At 34.8% G+C, this 22,715-nt stretch overlaps 1 protein-coding gene across 1 annotated transcript; it reads right to left on the bottom strand.

Annotated features, from left to right (window-relative positions):
- Positions 1 to 11,875: 11,875 nt before the first annotated feature.
- Positions 11,876 to 14,065, bottom strand: LOC108985287 (dirigent protein 17-like). Its single transcript, XM_018957531.2, has 2 exons — positions 13,822 to 14,065; positions 11,876 to 12,758 (listed from the first exon to the last, which is right to left on the bottom strand). The coding sequence occupies exon 2, from the start codon at positions 12,733 to 12,735 to the stop codon at positions 12,193 to 12,195; it is 543 nt and encodes a 180-aa protein (XP_018813076.1). The 5' UTR covers positions 12,736 to 12,758; positions 13,822 to 14,065; the 3' UTR covers positions 11,876 to 12,192.
- Between the last annotated feature and the right edge of the window lie 8,650 nt (positions 14,066 to 22,715).

Consider the following 22,715-nt stretch of genomic DNA (forward strand, 5'->3'; position numbering starts at 1 on the left):
TGTTTGTGTTGACCTCGAAGGTAGGCTTGGGCGCCCTTGTAATGTAATGCGGGTTGCTCAGTGAATCAAGCCACCCCATAGGGTAACAAGTGGGAGAATGTTATTTGATTAGCCCCGGGTGTCCAGGATTAATGTCCCGACTAATTCCGAGGTTACACAGGCCCTCAGCAAGGAGTTTCCTGCAAGTGTATATCAGGTAATTTAAGGAAGAAATCCCCCAGTCGGATGGCCCATAGAGATTGTTTGCACCCAAAGGGATTTGAACCTTGGACCTGAGGGAGCATACCCCTAAGCCAAAGGCCTTTACCACTTGAGCCAACCCTTAGGGGTTGTGTTTAGGATACCTCCCCTACCGATTCGCTTAGTAAGGATATTTATTTAATTTAGGCCTCTTTTGTTTTCACAACACATCTTATTTCATCTCATTTAATTTTTATAACATTTTCAAATTCTCATAAAATAAAATAAACAATTGAACTTTTTCAAATTTTAAAATAAAAATAATATTAAAATAATATAGTCAAACAATATTTTATTCAACTTTCAACTTTTATCTCAACTCATCTCATCTGTGAAAACAAATGAGATCTTAGTGAAAGGGAAAAGCCCCTAGTGGGTGGGCGGGTCCTTTATATATATAAATATATATCTATATATATATCTATAAGATGGGATTCATTTTTGATTTTGTCATTCTCTCCCTCTTCCTTCCTCCCCCCCTCCCACACTAACCTTTGAGTTCATTAGCCTTGTCATGTCATTCTATTGCCGCCATTACCAGTGCCTTGTTACTTGGTAGTTCGGATCGTGGATTACTCTAGAAAACTTGCTTTAGTGCAGTGGTGCCAATTCAACTCTTCATGTCCGTTTAACTTGCTGGCATTGTAATTCAAAGCAATGTTTTTAATTTCGTACCGTACCGGCCGGTACGGCCGAAATTTTTCGTTTCGGCCGTCCGGCCGGTACAGGTACTAGATATATACCGTACCGGCCAAAATACCGGCCGTACCGGCCTAAATTTCGGCCTGTACCGGCCGATATTTCGGCCTGTGTGTTTTTTTTTTTTTTCGTTTTTTCAAACTACAAGTTTATTTTTTGACCCCCAATTTAGATTAGACTATTTATAATTTATATGTATGTATGTATTTATATATAATTTATTCATATATAAACTATTATTTTATAATATAATTGTTATATATATTTATATATATAATTTATTCATATATCGACTATCCCGAAACGGTACACGAAACGGTACCGGTATCGAAATATTTCGTTCCAGTGTCTTGACCGGTACGCCATCCGGTACGGTATTCAAAACATTGATTCAAAGTCTATTTGACCATTTCGCTCCCTTGCCATGTGAGTATGTTTGGATTCTCATGTATTCGAAGTCTCTTTGGTTGAATTTTGCTATTTTCATCTTGCTCTGTTTAATTCGTTTTGACTTTGTTAATTTTTCGGAAGTTGAAACTCAATTAAAGGGAAATATTGAAGTTGAGTAGGTGCTTTACTTGTAGTGTGTGACTTGTAGTTCCCTGAAATTCGAATTGTTTGGCAGTGAGCAGTTCTCTCATGCCCAAGGGCTTTCCTTCCCGTGAAAACACTTTGGAAGGCTCGTGAACCTAAATTCATTGGGCTCAAGCTCGACTATAGTAGTTACTCAACACACGTCCCATAAGCATATCTTCAAAAGGACTACGTCTCTGTTTGGATTGAAAATTTACTTCAACTTATTTCAATTCATCTTATTATTATAATTTTTTTAAATTTTTATATAAAATATAATAAATAATAATAATATTAAAAAATAATATTTTATTCAACTCATTTAAAATCATCTCTACTCATTTCTAAATCTAAATGGAGCCTATATATTTAACTTGAGAAGTGGTATTTATCCTTTTTTTTTTAGTATTTGTTATCATCCTGACGCTGTCTTCAAATATGGCACTAACTAATCGAAAAACTATGAAAGGTATTATCCATCATATTTTAATCATTCCCTTATGTGGCATCTAATGATTGGATGATAAGTAATAATTGATAAATAATTTCTCAATCATTTAAGTCACATTAGAAAATGGTGCAAGGATGGTGGTAAAAAGGATGATACGCCCTTAACAAAAATTATTTATCATCCATTACTTATTATTATCCGATCATTTGGTGTCAAACATGAAGATGGTGATTAAGATGATCATGAGAGAGATTTTCTTGTAACTCTGTGAATAAGCCATTCGAGCTGCCCACAAAACATTTTCAACAAAACAATTTCTTATTGCCAAGTAATGGTACTAAATACCAACGTACATTAGACCCAGGAGATGATTCAAGCATTCCATCAAACATATGTTATTCCTATCTCGAGATATGCAATTCTTCATTTTAGATTTTGTCATTCTCAATCAAACATGATATGTGAGTGTCATTTAAATGGATGACAAGTTCTCGAAGTGTATCATATCAACTAAGGCTGAGCAAAATTTAAAAATCCGACTTCGAATCCAATTCCGCTCCTGTAGGATTTTTTTCTCCTAAAAAGTTGGAGTCAGAGTCAGAAGTAGAGTCTGACTGATTCCAACTCCGATATTGTACATATGTTATAAAAAAATATTGCATTTTTTTATACATTCATCATTATAACTTATATAGTTAGTTAAATTCAATAATAATGTGAGTTAATTATTATAAAATAATATATTTATACTAAAATATAAATTGACTAAATTGACTAATAACAATTTAGTATATGACATATGTAAACATCATACTAATGTATAATAAACTAATGTAATAACTTGTAATATTAATGTATAAAGACTAATTGTAATAACTCTGAGCTCATCAAGGAGTATATTTCCTGATGCCAAACTTGCAGAAGCAATGGCTGCACTAAGAGCAGTCCTCTTATGTAAACAATTAGACATTTCAAGAGTACTATTAGAAGGGGATGCTCTCAATGTGGTTAACGACATCAACATAGAGACAAAGGACTAGAGCTCAGCAGGGCTGATTATCCAAGACATCAAGGCTGGACTTCAGAACTTGGAGCATGGATCGGCTTAGTTTATATCTAGAAACTCTAACTATATTGCTCATTGTTTAGCTAAGGATGCACTAAAACTCTCTCAGGAGAGCATAACTATGGAGGGAGTCCCTCTTTGTATCCAACACTTGCTAAATTAATGATGAAAACTTGACTATTCAAAAAAAAAAAAAACATTAATACTAATGTGTAAATACTAATCTATAAATTTATAAGAACATGTAATATTATACCAATGTAAACACCATTCCCGAGACAAGAATTCTCCAAGATGGTTCAAGAATCGAAAAAAAAAATTAGAGAGTAGCTGATATGTATTGGTCGTTATGGCAGCTGGAGCCTTGCATGTCTCAGCAAGGACGTTTGCGGAGATTGTATCAGCGCGGCCTCAACCTATTCCAGAGTTTGAGGTTCCCATGCATGAAGCAAAGCTGATTGAGGGAGACTTGTGCTTTGTTTTCAACAAGGAATAAATCACAAGAACGACAGCTCCATTTCGTTTTTCAGTGGTGTTAACATTTCAACGACGTCGTCCTTCACTGGATCCGATCTGGGGATATATTAAAAACCTCTGGGGTGTTTCATTAATGCCGGCTGTTGGTGCTATGAGAAGGGCTCGAAATGTTCTTGTGCGGTTGATGAATGAAGATGATTTTGTTACTGCTATGTCTAAGGAAGTGATGGATATTGCAAATGTCCCTTACAAAATTCTTCATTGGACGCCTTCGTTTAATGAATATGAGGAAGCTCCGTTAGCTCGTGGATTTTTCTACTAGGATTACAACCTAATTTCTTTCATGAATCTATGTTGAAGATTTTTGCAGGTCCGTATGGTAGATATCTGAAAAGAGATAATGCCACGGCTTGTGTTTCAAGGCCAGAGGGAGCAAGAATGTGTGTAGAAATGGATATTTCGAAGGAGCATAGGCATTATTTTTGGATTGGTATACCGAATAAATTGGGAAGTCATTTTCAAGAATTGATCTTTGAGACTCTTCCAGCATATTGTTCAACGTGCCGTCAACAAGGGCACTCGAATACTATGTGTAGAAGGGAGAAGTTACGTGCAGGCAATCCAAAAGGAAGTGTGGCTCAGGTGTGTGAGGATCTGAAGAGAAAGGAAAAAAAATTCGATGGTGTGGAAAGTGGTGAATAAAAAAGAAACTGAAGTGCAAGAACCGGAGCTAAAGGAAGCAGAGCCATTGGTTTATTATGCGATGCAAGACGGGGTAATGATGCCATCCTTAGCAGCGAACAATCAAATGGTGGATCATCAGGAAGGTAATATTCTACAAAGCACTGAAGGAGAAGTAGTGCCAAGTGACAGTGGAAAAAGCATGGATGTAGTTCAGGATTTGGATAATATATTTGAGGATGAAAAGATTCCAAGAGATGCATATTTGATTTTGGAAGAAGTTGTGGATGCAGAATTAGAGAGGATTTCGGATCTTGTGGTAGATGGTGATATTGGATTGGAGGGCAGGGAAAAATTTCAGTTGCAGTCCAAGGAGCAAGAAACGAATGCATGTAGCAGGGAGCAAGAAACGGATGCATGCAGCAATGGGTCATATCAGATGCATGTGGGTACATATGTTATTCAGGTTACGAAAAATAACGAGAAACGGTATGGCATTCTCAATGGGGTAGATAGTAATAGTGAGTCTTTTGTAGTAGAAACAGATGTGAGTTTGGGGAAGGATATAGACGACGTTGAAAGTACAGAAAATGTAGACAATGCCGAAAAAGTAGCAGTGGAGACAAAGTATGATTCAGATTTGCCCATTATAAAGTTAAAGAAGAAGAAAAAGGTTGTAGCTGCGCCACCAGTTATGCTTACTCGATCTTCTAAACAGGTCTGATATGCTAGATAATATTTTAGTTTGGAATGTGAGGGGGGTGGGTAGATCTTATTTACAATTACAGAAACATATTTTTGAGATAAAGCCAGATGTATTGGCAATATTGGAACCTTTTGCGGCATATTTTCAAATTAAGAAATGGGCTAGGAAGTTGAAGTTTGATAACTTTATGACTAATTTTCAGCAAGAAGGTAAGATTTGGGTTTTGTGGCAGAAGGATGTTGATATGCAAATTATTTCCTACTCTAAGCAACAAATTTCTGGCTTGTATAAAAAAGGTGAGAGGGAGATGTTAATGTCTTTTATATATGCGAGCTGTTTCCAAGCTGGTCGTTTGCAGCTTTGGAGAGACTTAGAATCAGTTCAAAAGCATGATATTCCGTGGGTGGTTGGGGGTAACTTTAATGCCACTCGATATGATTATGAAAAAGTTGGGGTCTATTAAAATCTCAGGGTGTTAAAAGATGATTTTAACACTAGTATAATGAATTGTGGGCTTTTGGAGATTCAAGAGGAGGGTTCAAGATTTTCATGGTGTAATGGGCAAGAAGGAAGAGGTTGAATATGGGCTAAGTTAGATCGGGTCATTGTTAATCAAGAATTAATTCAGAGATATCCTGCGGCGAAGGTTTTTATTTTGGCTAGAAATACTTCAGATCATTGTCCACTACACGTTAGAGTTTCAAATGCTAGACAATTTTATGGACCAAAGCTTTTTTTCTTCCAACGTATGTGGATTACACATACGTAGTTTAGAGAGGTACTTACTAAGAGTTGGATGGAATGTACAAAGTTTGAGGGGCTTTTGAATTTGGCTGCCAAGTTGAAGTGTTTGAAGCATACACTAAAGGAGTGGAATCGAAATGTGTTTGGCAATATTTTTCAACAAATTACTAAGTGGGATGATCGGATAATTTTATTGGAAGACAAGGTGCTACAGTTGGGTGATATAGATGATGACAAATTGTTACAAAAAGCTCGTAAAAGTCTGCATCACTGGATGCATCGAGAGGAAATCTTTATGGCTCAAAAGGCGAAGGTAAAATAGATAAAGGAAAGGGATGCGAATACTAAATTTTTTCATGGTATGGCCAGGAATCATAGGCGGAAAGCGTGGGTAGGCCGAATGGAAATACAAGATGGGCAGGTGTTTCAATCCCTGATTGAGGTGCATGATGGAGCAATAGAGTTTTTTCAGAACCTATTGAAATCGGAAGGAAAAAAAATGTACAAGAAGAATTATATTTGCTGGTGCAACCGACTGTTACAGAAGAGGATAATGATTTTTTGGTTAGGATGCCGGGCATGGAGGAAATTTTAGCAGCTATGAAGTCCATTCAAGACGATAGTAGTCCGGGACTGAATGAATTTGGGTCCAATTTCTTCATCTCTTGTTGGGATATAGTTGGAAAGGATGTTCTTAATGCGGCTAAGGAGTTTTTTTCAGGGGTTCCGTTGGGTCCATATTATACTTCAAATTTTTTAGTCCTTATTCCTAAAACAAACAAACTGGATAGTTTTGCTAAATTTCGGTCTATTAGTCTATGTTCGGTAATTTACAAGTGCTTTAAAAAAATTATAGTTGCAAGAATGAGGCCGTTATTATCTAGCATTATTTCAGAAGAACAAGGTGCGTTTGTTAAGGGACGTAGTATTTTTGAGAATGCATTGTTGGCTCAAGAAGTATTTTGTAATCTAAATAGCAAGGTGAGGGGAGGAAATATAATGTTGAAATTAGATATGATAAAAGCATATGATAGGTTGGAATGGAACTTTCTTTGGGAGGCTTTAGCTGCTTATGGGTTTTCAGATTAGTTTGTGGTTATTCTAAAAAATTGTGTAAAGAATTGTAGTTTTTCGGTGATGCTTAATGGAACATATTCGGGTTATTTTCAATCATTCAGGGGTATTCGGCAGGGAGACCCTCTTTCGTCTTATTTGTTTATTTTAGTAGAGGAAGTATTCACAAGATTGGTTAAGCAAGCAATCGAGCATCAGAAAATCAAGCCTATCTTAATTCCTAGAATGAAAACACAGGTATCTCATTTACTTTATGCGGATGATGTCATTTTTTTCTTAAATGGGGATAAAAATCGGTAAAAGGGCTGATGGAAGTTATAGATACTTAATCTAGATGGTCGGGACAAAAGGTAAATATGGATAAGTCGGCCATTTATTTTTCCTCTCACATTTCGTATGGGAGGAAAAAAAGTTTACAAAGGATTACTGGTTATGGGCTTGGGAAGTTTCCCTGTACATATCTGGGTATTCCTATAGGCTTATCTGTGATTGGCGGGCGTTGTTTTGAGAATATTGTTAATAAGGTTCGGGCAAAGCTTGATGGGTGGAAAGGTATTCTTTTATCAGTAGGGGGCGTATTGTGATGATCCGGTACTTTCCACCTTACCTTTTCACCTTATGTCAGTAATGGATGTGCTAAAAATGATCATTAGAAAACTTAATTCTATCTTTGCTGGTTTTCTTTGGGGAGGCACATAAGAGCATTGTAAAAAACATTGGGTGTCTTGGAAAAAAATCACTAAACCAGCACATGAGGGAGGATTAGGTATTCGGGACTTACAGGAGGTGCAGAAGGCAATTTGATGGAAATTAGCTTGGAATATTCTCTATGGTAGCTCTTTATGGGCGAAGTTTATGAGGGAAAAGTATTGTAAAAAACATCATCCGATTCAAGAAGTGCCTATGTGGAATTACCCTTATGGAAGTCGATTGCATCTTGTTTTGGGGCTGTAATGGAATACTCAAGGTGGCAGATAAATAAGGCAAAAATTCAGTTTTGGTGGGAGAATTGGTTTGGTTTGGGTATCCTAGATAGGCAGGTACGAGTTATAGATCATCCAAAATTAATATTGCGGGAGATGATTATAGGAATGGAGTGGCATGAAGAACGGCTCACGGAGATGATAGGTAGAGAGAAGGCTCGATATATTTGTTTGAATGTGAATTTGGGTATGATGGAGTTGGAAGATAAGGTATTTTGGAAGTCCTCAAATAATTTGAATGTTACAGTTAAAGATAGGTGTGAGTTGTGCAGAATAAAAAATGAGCAAGTTAGGTGGGCAAATGCTGTTTAGGATCCTGGTATTCCTCTCAGGATTTCTTTTGTATGGTGGAAATGATTACAAGGCGTTTTGAGTGTAGATACTAATACTCAGCGATTGGGTATTTCTTTATGTTCGTCATGTGTATGTTGTGAGAAGCTGAGGATTGAAACTTTGGATCACGTTTTGGGAGAGGGGGATTTTGCAATGCAGTTGTGGAAAAAGGTTTCCGACATGTTGGGAGTTGGTTTTGAATAGCAGCAAAGTTGGAGAGAAAGGTTGTGGAATTGGATTTCCAAAGGAAAAAGATCGTCGCAGTTAGAACATTTAAGAGGCATTACCCCGGTTTTTATTATATGGATTCTTTGGATTCGGCGGTGTAAAGCACGCATGGAGGATAAAAAAATATCAATTCAAGCGTGTTAGGAACAAATTCTGTTTTGGTTCAGGAATATATATATTAAAATGAGAAAAAAAAAAGATTAAATATTACATATATTGATATCCTTCAGAGGTGCCAGATTCCTATTGTAAAGGTGTTTAGACATATCCATAGGATTTAAGTTACAGGAACGCTGTAGCAGCTGAGTTTTATTCTTTGTGTCTAGCGTTTTTTACGTTTACGTTGAATTGTATCTTTGATGCTTTTTAAGTTTGCGGTTCTTACATTTTACTTTTACGTCGTATGGTCTAGCGTTTAAGTTTATGTTAATTCGTTTTACGTTTACGTTTTACGTTGATTGTATTTCATGTTGGTCAGTTGCGATTTTTTCATGATTGATTCACGTTTATGGCTTTTATGTAATTGTCGGATTTACGTTGATTTACGTTGAATTGCGGTTTCTTCTTGTTCTGGTATTTTTTGATTAGGATTGTTAGAATTTTTTTCTTTCTTTTAGATTTGGTTTTTTTTACACTTGGTTTCTGGGTTAGTTTATGGCGATTTATCATGTAAGCCCCCCAAGTGTAATGATGTTACCACGGTTTTCCTCCGCCATAAGTGAGGGCTTATTAATAAACTTTAGACGGGGCTGCTATGTGATGTATAATAACTAATGTATAATAAAATGTAATACTAACATATAATAACTAATATATAATAACATGTAACACTAATGTATAATAACATGTAATACTAATGTATAATAACACTAGTATAGAAACATATAATACTAAGTCTAGTATAAAATTAATTTAGAAACTAATATAATAACATCTAAGACTTTAAGTTTAGTACAATAACATGATGTAATTAAACTACAAGTCTATAATATGAATAATTTAGACATTAGTATAAAATATTATAATGAGTTAATAATATGTAATTAGACACTAGTTAAATAGTCATTGTTAATAATCAATATTAACAATTACACTTAGTGATAAAAAATTATAAAACCCATAAATAAATAAATAGAATTTATGGTTAAAATAAAGATTAAAATTGGTGTAGCGCTTGATTTAGGATTTAGGAAAAAAAAAAGTGGCCCAAAACAAGGTTTAAGGGAAAAAAAGAAAAAGAAAAAATAGGGTTTAAAAGCCCCAAACCCTCGCAGCCCACCCCAAAAGGTCCAAAATAAAGTCAAAATGACGTCGTTTTGACTTTGTAAACCTCACCACATCCGGGCTATTATGTAAAACGACATCATTTTTATAGGATAAAATGACGCCGTTTCATGTGTTTAGGAACTTAACACCCCACCTCCCCCATTTGATCTCATCAATCATCACTTCCGTCTTTCAGAGTTCACCCCCTCTCCCCCCCGTGATCTCTTCTAAGAAACCCTAGGTCCCCCAGCCCGTTTTCGCTGTTCACCCAGCCTGTCACCACCTCTCTTTCTCTCTCTCTCTCTCTCTCTCTCCTCTCTCGGTAGTGCCTCTTCCGTTCGCGACCCCACTCTCTCGTCGTCGTCCTTGTGTTCCCCTGCCCTTCACAATCACCACAACTACCCCTTGTCATTGGATCCTTCTCCTAAGTCCCTCCCCCTCCCCCTCCCCCTCTGCCTCTCAGTCTCAGTCTCTCCCAAGTCATTCACGCTCGATCTCCATCTCTCACTCAATCTTTATCAATTAATTGATTTTAATTTGAGTGTACATATGCATTTTGGGTTGATTTTTGGATGATTTTGCTTCTAGATTTTGTTGTTTGTGATTTCAGTGATTTTGCATTTAGGCGAATCAGTTACTCTGCTTCTAGATTTTGCTTGTTGTGATTTGGATATTTTGCTTCTTGTGATTTTTGTATGGCTGTGGCTTTGACTCTGGTGGTCGAAGTTGGAGTCGGAGTCGTACTCTGACAAAGTTGGAGTTGGAGTCGGAGTCAGAATTAGAGCATTCCGACTCGGATTGAGTCGGTGCTCTATTATCAACAAGTGTGACTAAGATGACATAATTCAAGCTTGTTTGGAAATAGATTTCATCTCACCCCATCTATTTTTCAAATATAATTCAAATACAAAATTTTTAAACTAATCATTACAATTTTTTCAAACTTTCAAACAAAAAATAAAAAATAATTCAACCTTTTCAAATTGTCAAACAAAAATAATATTATAAAATAATATTATAACAATATTTTAACTTTATAATATTTTTTATTCAACATTTTTTTATCTCATTTTCTAAAATCTAAAAAATACTCAATTTAAATTATCTTACTATTATTTACAAACTATCTTACTACTATTTATAAAATTATCGTCTCATCTTACTCTCAAACGAGCCACGAATAAAGAATAACGTTGTTCTTCCAACCTCTTCATGTGAACCAGAAAATCATAATATTGATTTGGACGTAAAATGTTTCGAGTGACATGAAAATGGCTTCGGGCATGGGTGACCCTAGGTTTCGGTACGGTAAGTAAATAATTCTCAATGCTTTGTCTAACCTGCTGCTTTGAAAAAAAGTTATTAAATATTTTAGAGTATAAATGACGTAGTATTCTCGTTCTGCCACAAAAGATCATGTAACTAAATTTACTAATATGGTGGGATGGAAGTAACACGTGTCCATCTTATGAGATTATCTAATAACTCTTTATTTTCCATTTTTCAAAAAAATGTAAGGTTTAGGTTGTGATTACATTCCAAATAATCAAAATAGTTTCTCAGAGACATCCCTCGTACTTCCAAGTTTCACCCCACTCTCATTAGGGGTGTCAATATATGATATTATATGTAAACTTGATACAAACACGTTACAAAATAAGCAGATTTGAGTTTGATATAAATAGGTGTAGATCAAAATATGTTGACCTGATCAGAAATGATTAATAAACGGGTCAATTACGGATCTACCTGTATAATACGATTAAATTATATTTTCAAATTTGAGATTCGACCCCTTAGGTTAAACGAGTTATATTTGAATTGATCCATATAGTTAGGGACTCTTTTGGATGTTGAGATGGGATGAATCTTTCTCATCTAAATATCTAAATATTACTCAAATACAAATATTTTTCAATTTCAAATTTTTAACTTTTTTATATAATCATTACCGAATCATTACAACTTTCCTAAATTTTTAAACAAAACACAAAAAAAATTGAACTTTTTCAAATTCTAAAATAAAAATAATATTTAAAATTATATTCTAACAATATTTTAACTTTACAATATTTATATTTATCTTTTTTCTCATTTCTTAAAACTCCATAAAATATCTTAACTCAAATCATTTTACTATTATTCATGAATTTTATTACTATTTACAGATTTTTCATCTCATCTCATCTTAACATCCAAATGAGACTAATGTTCATAACTTGACACGACATAAACATGACCAGCAAACACGAATTGCCACCCAATCTCCTAGGAGTGTTGATTTTCTTCTCTTTCATTTCTTTTTTCTGTTTTGAGTGATGTGGAAATAAAAATACCTAATGTCACCATGCGAATTGAGGAGAGCATCACATGGGAGTTGTTATTTCTTTATTCATTGCTCAACATTTGAAAAAAGGTTCCATACAAGTACAGTCAGTTTTGCCGATTCCACTACATTTGCACCGCAATTCACAAACAACAAACACAGCAAACATTCAGACTAAAATCATCGGATTCTCAGTCCCAAGTTTACCATGTAACAACAGCTATTCACATTTTGGCTTCTCCTGAGTCACATAATTTTGTTCTGTCCATCTTGCAACGCCAATCTTCCAATTATCATTTTCACGAAGCAGTTAATGCCTTTGGGATTTTATTAAAATGGTGCAACCTATTCCTGCTTACCCTCTATGAACAATTGAGCTTTGTCAACCTTTGCCTCTTCATGCTCCGAAATTTTCTTTCCCTTACTTGCCACATTTTTGGCTTTACCGATTCGAGAATGACCAACATTTTTCCCGGATTTGTTGACAACTTTCTTGCTTCTCCTGATAGTCTTAAGTGCTAATGATCTCAGTGGAACTGTTATGTCCAAGGGCAGAAGCACCTCTTCCAACTCATGCCAGTCAAGATCTTCAAAGTCACCATCTTCATATACCACTCTGTACCACCCTGACTCTTTGTCAAACTCGGTAACCATACCAGAATAATATTGCTCCCCGAACAACTTTTGAACTGTCCGCCCTTCCAACCAGTCACCGAAAACTGTATTCCCATTCGATTCTGCATTATTTACAGTGTTAGAGAGAACAGGAGTGCTGTCATTTGGGGACATGTGGGGCACCCCATTAATAACTATCGCAGGTTCTCCAAGTAACTTGAAAACCCCTCTCGATGAAGACTCTGTTTCCTGCACTGTGTCTGTGTTTTCCATTTCCAGCACACCTTCTCAAAAAGCTGATTAAATGAGAGTCCAAATCAGTAAGCATGCTGGAAAGAAAGCCCAAATCTGGTCTTTTGATAAGCATGGTAGATCAGTTTGAAACTTTGGAAACTTGTCAAAAAAGATGGAAAAATTATAAACATGCACTTTATTTACAACTATTTTATAACTCTGTTTCAAATAGATAGGGTAACTATGTAATATCACAAGTATTTTTAATGAAGTGACACAATTACACTCGCTGATTGTAAAATGAGTTTAAAATAGTTGTAAAAGAGTTGTAGTATCATCACCTAGAAGAGAAAAGTTTGGAACTCAAGCAATAATAACAATAAAATTTCATACTTACAAAATTGAACCAAGCAATGACAAATTGGCAAGTATGTGAAATGGAACTACATATGAAAAGCAGAAGGCACAAACATAATCTCAAGAGACTCACTCTATGCATGCATTACAGTTCAAATGCAATGGCATAGAAGTAGAAAGTAAGAGAATCTATTTCTTTTGTCTTTTTGCACCAGAACAAATACAATCTGAAATTTCCTTCACTTCAAGCAATAGCAGAATCACAAACATAAGAAATCAGGTCAACATTGTATCGAACTGGAAAAAAAATCCAGCCAAATTGAGAGAGAGAGGATGAAAACGGCAGTGATAAGCATAAGATACCAACGTTGAAATCGCTACCATATATGTTGGTAAAATGGATTACTAATGTGTTTTAATTCTCTCAAAGCGAAAATGTAGCCACTGCGCATCCTGAATTCCTGGGGAAAATCCTATAATTTAAAGACGTAATTGAATCTTTTAGCATAATAATATTGATGAAATCATACTCATCAGAAAGGTGCGAATATACGAGCGTTCTCAACTACTCTTTTATGTCAAATTGAGAGAAGCATGATAAAGAATATTTTTCATTCCTAGACCTAATTTCACATCATAACAAGAATATGCATTCTCCATACCAAATGAATAAACAGAACAAAGACTAGTTTTTCATACTTTCAGATAATAATAGCATCAAATTTCTTAACAACAAAGGATTGCCTTTTCTTCCAGAATATGAAATACCTATCAAGATTGAAAGCATAGGTAGAAGATAACAACACTCCCGCTTTCCGATTCCCAGAAATGTTCGTCAATTAGAGCATTCCACAAGTGGATTGCAGCTCAGGCGACTTCGAAACCCTAAAGGTCCTCCTCTTCTCCTTCACCTTTAGGGCGACCCACCGGTCGCTGGAAATGGAGCTCTTCAGTCTTCACTCAAGAATGCAGTAAAGCTGTTAATAACCTGCAACTGTCTCGGCCGCTTAATAACCTATAATACGTTTGATACAACTGAGAAAATCTATCGTTTCATCAAAAAGAAATTTAATAAAATAGTTATAAAAAATAAAAAGTTATTATTTTCTTAAAGTTATAAAAAAAAAAACAATAAATTTATTATTTTATAATACACATAGATGGAGCTGAAAAAATAATATTATTTTACTTTTACATTTTTATGTTTAATTTTTAAATCTATTTATTTTATTTTTAAATTTCTCTTAACCGGATAAAATATACTAAGATGTCATTTGGATAGTGAGTTGAGATGAGATGAATTAAGATGGTTAAAAGTTGAATAAAATATTTTTAGAATATTATTTTTTAATATATTATTATTTTTAGATTTGAAAAAATTTAAATTTTTTTAATTATATTTTGTATAGAAATTTGAAAAAATTATAATGATAAGATAAAATAAGTTGAGTTGAAATCACTTCTCAATCCAAACGGAGAATAAGTCCCTAGAACTATTATTCAATTTGTCACCACAATCTATCATTTTTTACAATCATCCCTCAAAGTATTAAAACATTGCAATGTATACTTTAAAATGAATATTTCAAAATAAATAAACAAAACATTTTTCATTTATATTTTTGGGTAGTAGTTTCAAGATGCAATGAGCATTTTCTCCTTACGTTTTTTTTATATTTTTTATATAGTTTTTAGTAGTCCTGCAACCCACCAATCTGGGTTGTGTTTGGGCCCGACCTGGCTGTCAGGAAACATAAACTGACCCGACCGGCCAACCCGTTATTATTATTATTATTATTATTATTATTTTTAAATAAACAACGACAGCTTTTTCTTTTCCACAACACTTTTCTTGGAAACCAAACAAAAATGAGCCTGAAAAAGAGAGATTTTTTCCAATATTTTCTCGGAAACCAAACAACATGTATCTTCCCCAGAGCTGAAAATGGTTGAATGAGCCACACAGAGAGAGAGAGAGAGAGAGAGAGAGAGAGAGAGAGAGAATAACCACTCTTTATAGCCACCGTACCACCAAACGATGTTCCAATAAAAAAAAATAGCCGATTTTCCTACTTCACACAAAGGTATAAGTGTATATATTGAATTTCAACACCCAGACAACAAAGCCCAACAAGAAAATTCGTCGACTATGCAAGAACCTTTGAATTTGAAATGTTTTTCAAGAGAATGAAATGTTGAGAGAGAGAGAGAGAGCTGTTGGATACAAATTTTATGTCAGCATTCCAGTGAGGCCGATGATGACAGAGAGAAATGGAATGGCATTTAGCGTATTAGTCGGATCAAAACTGGCATTTAGCGGGTTCGACCCAGAAGTTTGTTCAAATAGACGGGTCAGGTCGAGTCGGGTCTCGCAGATGGACCGGGTCAACAACTTTTCTGCACAGACTAGTTTTTAGTATTTTATATGGTTTAAGCATTTTATTTCTAATTTTATTTTCATTTTCCTTCCTTAACTTTTTTGCTTTAAGCTTTCATATAGTTTTGAAAAAAGTGATGAAAAACTTGTGCAATGTGTCGTTAATGTGATTTTAAAAGTTTCAAACAAGAAATTTGTCAATCATATTGTATGTGGAGAATGTACTGAACAAATTGCATCACAATTTATGTTCTTATTGTTAAGTTTATCTTTATTTTCCTATATTTTCAAAATTCATAAAGGCTTCATTGAAACAAATCTAAAATAATTTCACGTATTGGGACTAGATGTATTTTCAAATAAAGGATTTAAAAAATTTGATTCTGACTCTACCACAGGCCTACAAGCAAATCTACCCAATGCGTTTCTATATCTGTGTATGCAAGGTAAAAAAATACTAAAAACTAAAAATACAATGAAAAAAAGAAAAAAAAATGTAGCAAGTTAAAAGAGAGAACAAAGTTACCGTTTTTACAAACTTCTGAAATAAATTATGCCTTGTATCAATTCTTGCACCGTACTCCCCGGTAACGGCGCCAAAATTTGATTGCGCCCAAACTATTATGTGGTGATATAATATAGTTTAGGGTGTCGATCCACAGGGAGTCGGAAGAAACACTACAAGATATAAGCTTAAGGGAAAAGATTAAATGACAATATGACGAGAATATGAAACTTTTACCTAAAATATGCAATTAAAATGAGATAAGGGCACGAATAAAAAGACAAGTAAAACTTCAGGCTTCCATCAACCGGATCCAATACTCTGATTTTTTAAATCCAAACTATATACACAATTAAGAATTATCGCACCAAATTTCTAATTGGAAGATATGACATTATATTCATCTACTTTCTCAAATTTAATTCTAGAATCTATTCTCCCTTTACAAACCACAGTTTTCATATATAAAAATGAATATCAGATCTAAAGACGACACTATGTTCACAAATAATAGTATATCAAAAGATCACATCAATGGCATGAAAAATATGTTTAAGTCACAATCATATATTCATAATCATATAGCTCAACAAATCATAGCAAGATTTAATATAATTGTCTCAAATTTATAATATCCAAAATAAATAGATAATTCAATTCTAGAATCTTAAATAATAAAGCTTAATCTGTGAATTGAAATAAATTCAAAGTATTTTCACCAATCGATTTGTACCCTAGGCTTTACCCAAGATTTAGTTATCTATGGAAGAACTAAAAAATAAAAATAATATTTTTCTCCTCTCTTCAGAACTGAGTCATCTATCATCTCCAAAAAAACTCCTTAATTTTATGCTAATGATATGCTTATATAGGGTAGAAAAGAAACCCTATTATTTTCTTGATTCCCGTATGAAAAATCGTCGAACTTTTAGGACTTAGCTTGACAGCCCTGTATGCGCTTCAGGAATCCGAATTTAGAAATCCTTATTACAAGAAACTTTGTAGCCCTTTAAGATAGATTTCCAACACATAAAAAATTGCATCGATCAGATATGTGAGCGGAAAGTTACGATCAAAATAGTAAAGTATGCCCAGGCTGTCTTCTAGCTAATTTCGGAGTTGGATTTCTTGCGGTTTCCTTTCGTATTTTTTTCTTGATCCAAATTGCTCTCAAACTCCATCATTATCCTTATTTGAAGAGTCCTACTCTCGTTGAAAATTCTTAACTTGTTCCAACGTTTTGCCCACTTGAAAGTCCTCCTTTGAATTTGACTGGGCTTTGACTTGCTCTTTTATATATCCTGAAATTAAACATAAAAATCTCTTTAAAAGTATCTCAAAGTAAATAAAAACTCAATTCAAAAATGTACATTAATTCCTATGATTTATATTCACATTTTAACGTTTTAGTCAAATAATAAGGTATTTAAAATGCACTTTTGTACACTCATCAACGGTGCATTATATAAATCAAAAAGTCCATTTGCACTCGGCAGGGGTAACCACCGCGTACACGGGCCTCCACGCAGACAAATGAAACGATGCGTTTCATATGAAGCTCAGCCTGTCACATGCAAGTAGATTCCCTTCCCTTCGCCATAGACACAAAACAAGAAGCAAAGGATATCTTCATTTCAGGGAGGGTGAATTTGCTTCTCCACCCACGAAGAGCTTCATTTCAGCGAGGGTGAATCTGCTTCCTACAGTCCACCAAAACAGGTTCTGCTTCTCAACTTCATGTGAGGTGTTGTTCTGTCAGAAGATTCATGTGGGTTTGATGTAAGGACGGTGTCTTTCACATTACCTGGACCTATTTCTGTAGCATATCTGCTATGTTGGTTTGCTGTGAATGGAATAACAAAAAGAATAAATTGAAATTGCAACAACTTCTCTATAGTGGCCATCTTAGTGGAAGTCTTGGGCAAACTCAAATGATGAGTCAAACCGTGGGGTCTGTTTCTGGATCCTGGGTTCTGTCGAATAAAATATCAATTACATGATAGGATAAGCAAAGTGTGGATTGCCAAAAAGGAAGCGAAAAAAATTTAAATCGAGCAGCCGGTACTACCTGAATATCTGATGCATTGGAAGATGGAAATACATTAACCTCATCGTCTCGAGCTCTGCTTAGGCTATTGAATGTGGATCCATTCCAAGTATCGGTTATGAAGTTGTGAATATAGAGTTGATTGCTATCACTATCATTTGCCCAGGTTTGATCCTCTTGACTCTTTATTGTTTCATTCCCAATTTCAGCAATCCGAGGCAAACGTGTTGAGCATGAAGATTGCCTATTTGAGAAGCTTAAATGATCATTCCTCATCACACCGAAACCTCTAAGGCATTAAAAGATATTCAGCATTCTATCTTGAAGATTAGAAAAAGAAAATCAAAGAAACAAAGTTGGCATCAAATTGAAGCTTTAATTGATAATTCTTAAACAAAATTGACCCTACAGCTAGTTGCTAGCAATCCTCCCAATCTTCCCCTAAACACTTCCCTCCTTTTAATGTTCATTAGATGGAAATTCGTTCACCCATCAGAACCCAATGAAAGAGGAAGGAAAGAGAAGTCTAAAATTCAATCCTCGATCAGTTCCCTCTCGTTTGGATCAATTCTTCGATTTGGCTGGATGTACACGGGATTTCCTGGATTTGGCTGGATGTGGTTTCTAGATTTCATTTCGGCATTTCCTTGTGTTTTTCGGTTTTTTTTTTTAATAATATATCGGCTAATGTCAACCGATTCCCCCTCGTGTACCCAGTCCCGTGTACATGTAGAAGAACTGTATATAAATAACGTCCACATATCCAAAGTCTTAAACCTTGACATGATTGTGTGTGATTATGGTATGCACCATGCAGTCCTCTAAAGTTTGCTTTACTTTATAGAAGAAAACCATTTCTTAAAAGATTATAAATATCCACAAAAATGGTATTGCGTACAAGGTTGTTTTCTATTTCTTAAAAGATTATAAATATCCACAAAAATGGTATTGCGCATGAAATAAAAATATCAATTATATCATCACGTGATAAAATAATATATCAATTATTTGGGACAAATTTAGATTTTACATAATTCTTAAGGCCCATTAAGACCCAATTCTCTCCATTTGAATTCATGGGAAGGGGAGGTCAATGAAGGTTTTTGATGCTTGGGATGGAATTTGAGTTTAATTTAATTTCAATCATGTGTACAAAAAATGGGTATATTAGTTGTTCGGATATCTTTGTGAACAATGGTGGGCTGAGTGTGTTCAACTCGTATACTAGGATTTAAAAAGTTAGGAAAAAAAAGAGTGAATATTTTTTTTTTTTTTGTTGTTGCAAAACTTACATGAAATGACTTTATGTTAAAATTTTAGTATGAGTTCATAAATCTTGATACTTAAATTTATGCTTTATTTTGATTTACTTTTCAAAGTTCAATATTATTTTCCATACTACGTTAATTTTAAGTTAATTGATGATCTTGCATTCTCATTCAGTTTTGTTTTCATATTTCAAATATAGTTAAGCTATGGACAGAGGTTGGATAAAAAACATCGGCATACAAAAGAGTATGTCGATGGTATCAAGGAGTTATTGAAGTTTGCAAGTGAGAATTGTCCTAGAAATTCGTCGATTTGTTGCCCATGTAGAAAATGTAGATTACGTATGATGTTCATGCCCAACATGGCATATGATCATTTGATTAGTTATGGAATTTTTCAAGGTTACACCATTTGGCATGCTCATGGGAAGAGAAAATGGGAGGTATCTTACCATGCTACTGATGCTCAAAACAATAATGAGCAAATAAATGAAGGCTCCAGTGGGATGACAACCATGTTACATGACGTTTACCTATGTTTGATCCTGAAATAGTTGAAGGTGAAATAGGTGTGAAAGCTGGAGTGCAATATGAAAATCAACAAGGTTCTAATGAGAGAGTTAATAAATTTTACAATATGTTGAAAGATGCTGATGAGCCTTTATATGAAGGGTGCACAAAACATACTAAGTTTAGTGCTATCGTATGTCTCTAGAATATGAAGTGTTTGAGTAGATTGAGTAATATCATATTTATAGAACTGCTTGAATTTGTGAATGAGTTGCTCCCACCAGGGGCATCATTACCTAAAAATACATACGAGGCGAATAAGTACATGAATGAATTAGGGCTTGGATATGAGAGGATCTTATTATGTCTCAATGGTTGTATGTTATTTTGGAATTAAAACAATGAGAATCTAGAAACATGCGTGGTATGTAGAGCGTCAAAGTGGAAGCAAAAAGAGTATGGATAAAATGTCTTAAAAAGGTAAAAGAATTCCAGCGAAAATATTACGGTGCTTTCCGTTAAAACCAAGGTTGCAAAGACTTTTTATGTTATCGAAGACTTCTTCACAAATGAAATGGCATGCTATAGGCCGCACAAATGATGGAGTACTAAAGCATACAACAGATGGTTTGGCTTGGAAGATGTTTGATTGACAACATGATGAGTTTGCCTCTGACCCCGCCGCAATGTTAGGCTTGGTTTATCTGCAGATGGCTTTAATCTTTTTAGTAACATGAGCATTTACTATAGTACCTGGCCGTTTATGTTGGTACCTTACAATTTACCTCTTTGGATGTGCATGAAACGATCAACTTTCATGCTATCGTTGATTATACCGAGACCATCATCATCTTCAATGAATATAGATGTATGTATACTTAGACCCTCTGATATCAGCATTAAAGGAATTATGGGAGGTTGGAGTACCAATCTATGATATTTGCTCTAGAGAGATATTTACAATGCATATGGTTTTAATGTAGAGGATAAACGATTTTCCTGCATATGATGATTTTTCTGGATGGAGTACGAAAGGTCGTTTAGCATGTCCTTGTTGTGTTAGTAATACACGATCTAGATGGCTGAAACATGGAAAAAAAATTTCCTATATGGGGTATAGATGATTCTTGCCAAGAAATCATAGGTGGAGAATGATGGCAAGAACACTTGATGGTACACGAGAAATTGATCCTCCACCTACTATGCCAACACCTAATGAAATTTTGGAACAATTAAGTGACGAAGGATGCAATGATTGAACAATCACTCATGGAAGAAACATAGTATTTTCTTTAGTTTGCCTTACTGGAAAGATAATTGAGTAGTGCTATATAACATCCACTGTAGTGGTGCACACAATGCACACACTACAATCCACTAATTTCTTCTCTCCAGATAAATAGTTAGGATGATGCCACATAGGATGTGCAAAGTGGCTGCTCCCAAACAGTGGCTTCTCCCAATATTATTTCAATATAAGTTATTGCGTCATAATCTTGATGTGATGCACATTGAGAAAAATGTGGTGGATAATATTGTTGGTACATTGAAAAATATTGATACAAAATCAAAATATGGCATACAGGCACTCCTGGACTTACAAGAGATGGGTTTGAGACCACTTCATCTGGTTATCACAGCTACAAACAAGACATATTTGCCTCCAGCTATTTTCACAATGAGTAAAAAAGAGAAAGAAGACTTGTTGAAGGTTATAAAAAATGTAAAAGTACTAGATGATTATTCTTCAAATGTTTCACGTTGTGTCAAGCTTCAACATCGTACTATAGTGGGCATGAAGAGTCATGATAGCCATATACTGATGCACCAGCTGCCAATTGCATTGTGTGGGTCATTACCTAAGAAGTTAATAGAACCCTTAATCGAGCTATCTAGATTCTTTAGGGAAATTTGTTCGAAAACGATGCGGCTTGAAGATTTGGACCGATTGGAATCTAGAATATCCTACATATTGTGCCAATTGGAAATAATATTTTTGCCATCATCTTTCATGGTTATGGTGCACTTGATTGTACATTTCATGGTTATGGTGCACTCGATTATACATTTAGTTGCAGAATGTAAACTTAGAGGACCCGTTCATTATCGATTGATGTATCCCTCCGAAAGGTATGCTATAGTTATTGATCGTGACATATAAAGTTGCCCACATTTACATTTTTTTAATAATCTAATATGTATAATGTGCAACCATGTATATTCATGGGCTTTAGAAGAGTGAAGGTTTACTAGGCTATCGGTTGTTTTTGTTAATCTAGTTATGTATATTTTGTGGTGTTTTGGAAGTGGTGGCAAAGGCAACTCCTTACCACTGTTGAAAGGTCAAGCTTGTTTACAATCATTGAAGGGCCAAGCTTGCTAATTGTTGAGGAAAAGTAAATTTCAGGTAAATGTAGGTATGGATAAGAGTTTGCATTAGAGCATGCTCGCAAATATTTTAAGAAGGTGAGGAATGCTCAAGTGGCCCACGAAGCAACTAGACCCACTAATATTCGGAGGTTACCCTATAAATAATTTGATTTTTCATGACAATTTTAGTTTGTAATGCATATTTAATGTTTCTGATTTTACCCTCTGATGGACTCTCAAAGTCAATTGACCACAATTTTTTTTTCAAGTTGGCTTTTAGCAATGCTTGTTGGAGTACTTGATGAAGATTCCATGAAGTTATACTCTTATTTGGTCACGGACAGTTGCATGCCAAATGGAACCCGCTATCATAGACCAGGTTCAAATATAAATTTCTTTTTAATATATTTTTGAAAGGTAAGAAGTTTTATTGATCCACGTAAATAGGCATTGCCCAAGTACACAAGAAGTATACAAGAAAAAAGCCTAATTACAAACTACTCGCTATGAAAAGTAGCATAAAAATCATTAAAACTTGCTTTGTTCCATATTATGGATGAAGCCCAAAGCAACAATGTGTGATAG

Source organism: Juglans regia, chromosome 4, assembly GCF_001411555.2.
Source record: "Juglans regia cultivar Chandler chromosome 4, Walnut 2.0, whole genome shotgun sequence".
In the NCBI taxonomy this organism is placed as follows: domain Eukaryota; kingdom Viridiplantae; phylum Streptophyta; class Magnoliopsida; order Fagales; family Juglandaceae; genus Juglans; species Juglans regia.

Coding starts and splice junctions, on each gene's coding strand:
- LOC108985287 (XM_018957531.2), bottom strand. CDS start 12,735: ATGGAAAACACAGACACAGTGCAGGAAACAGAGTCTTCATCGAGAGGG.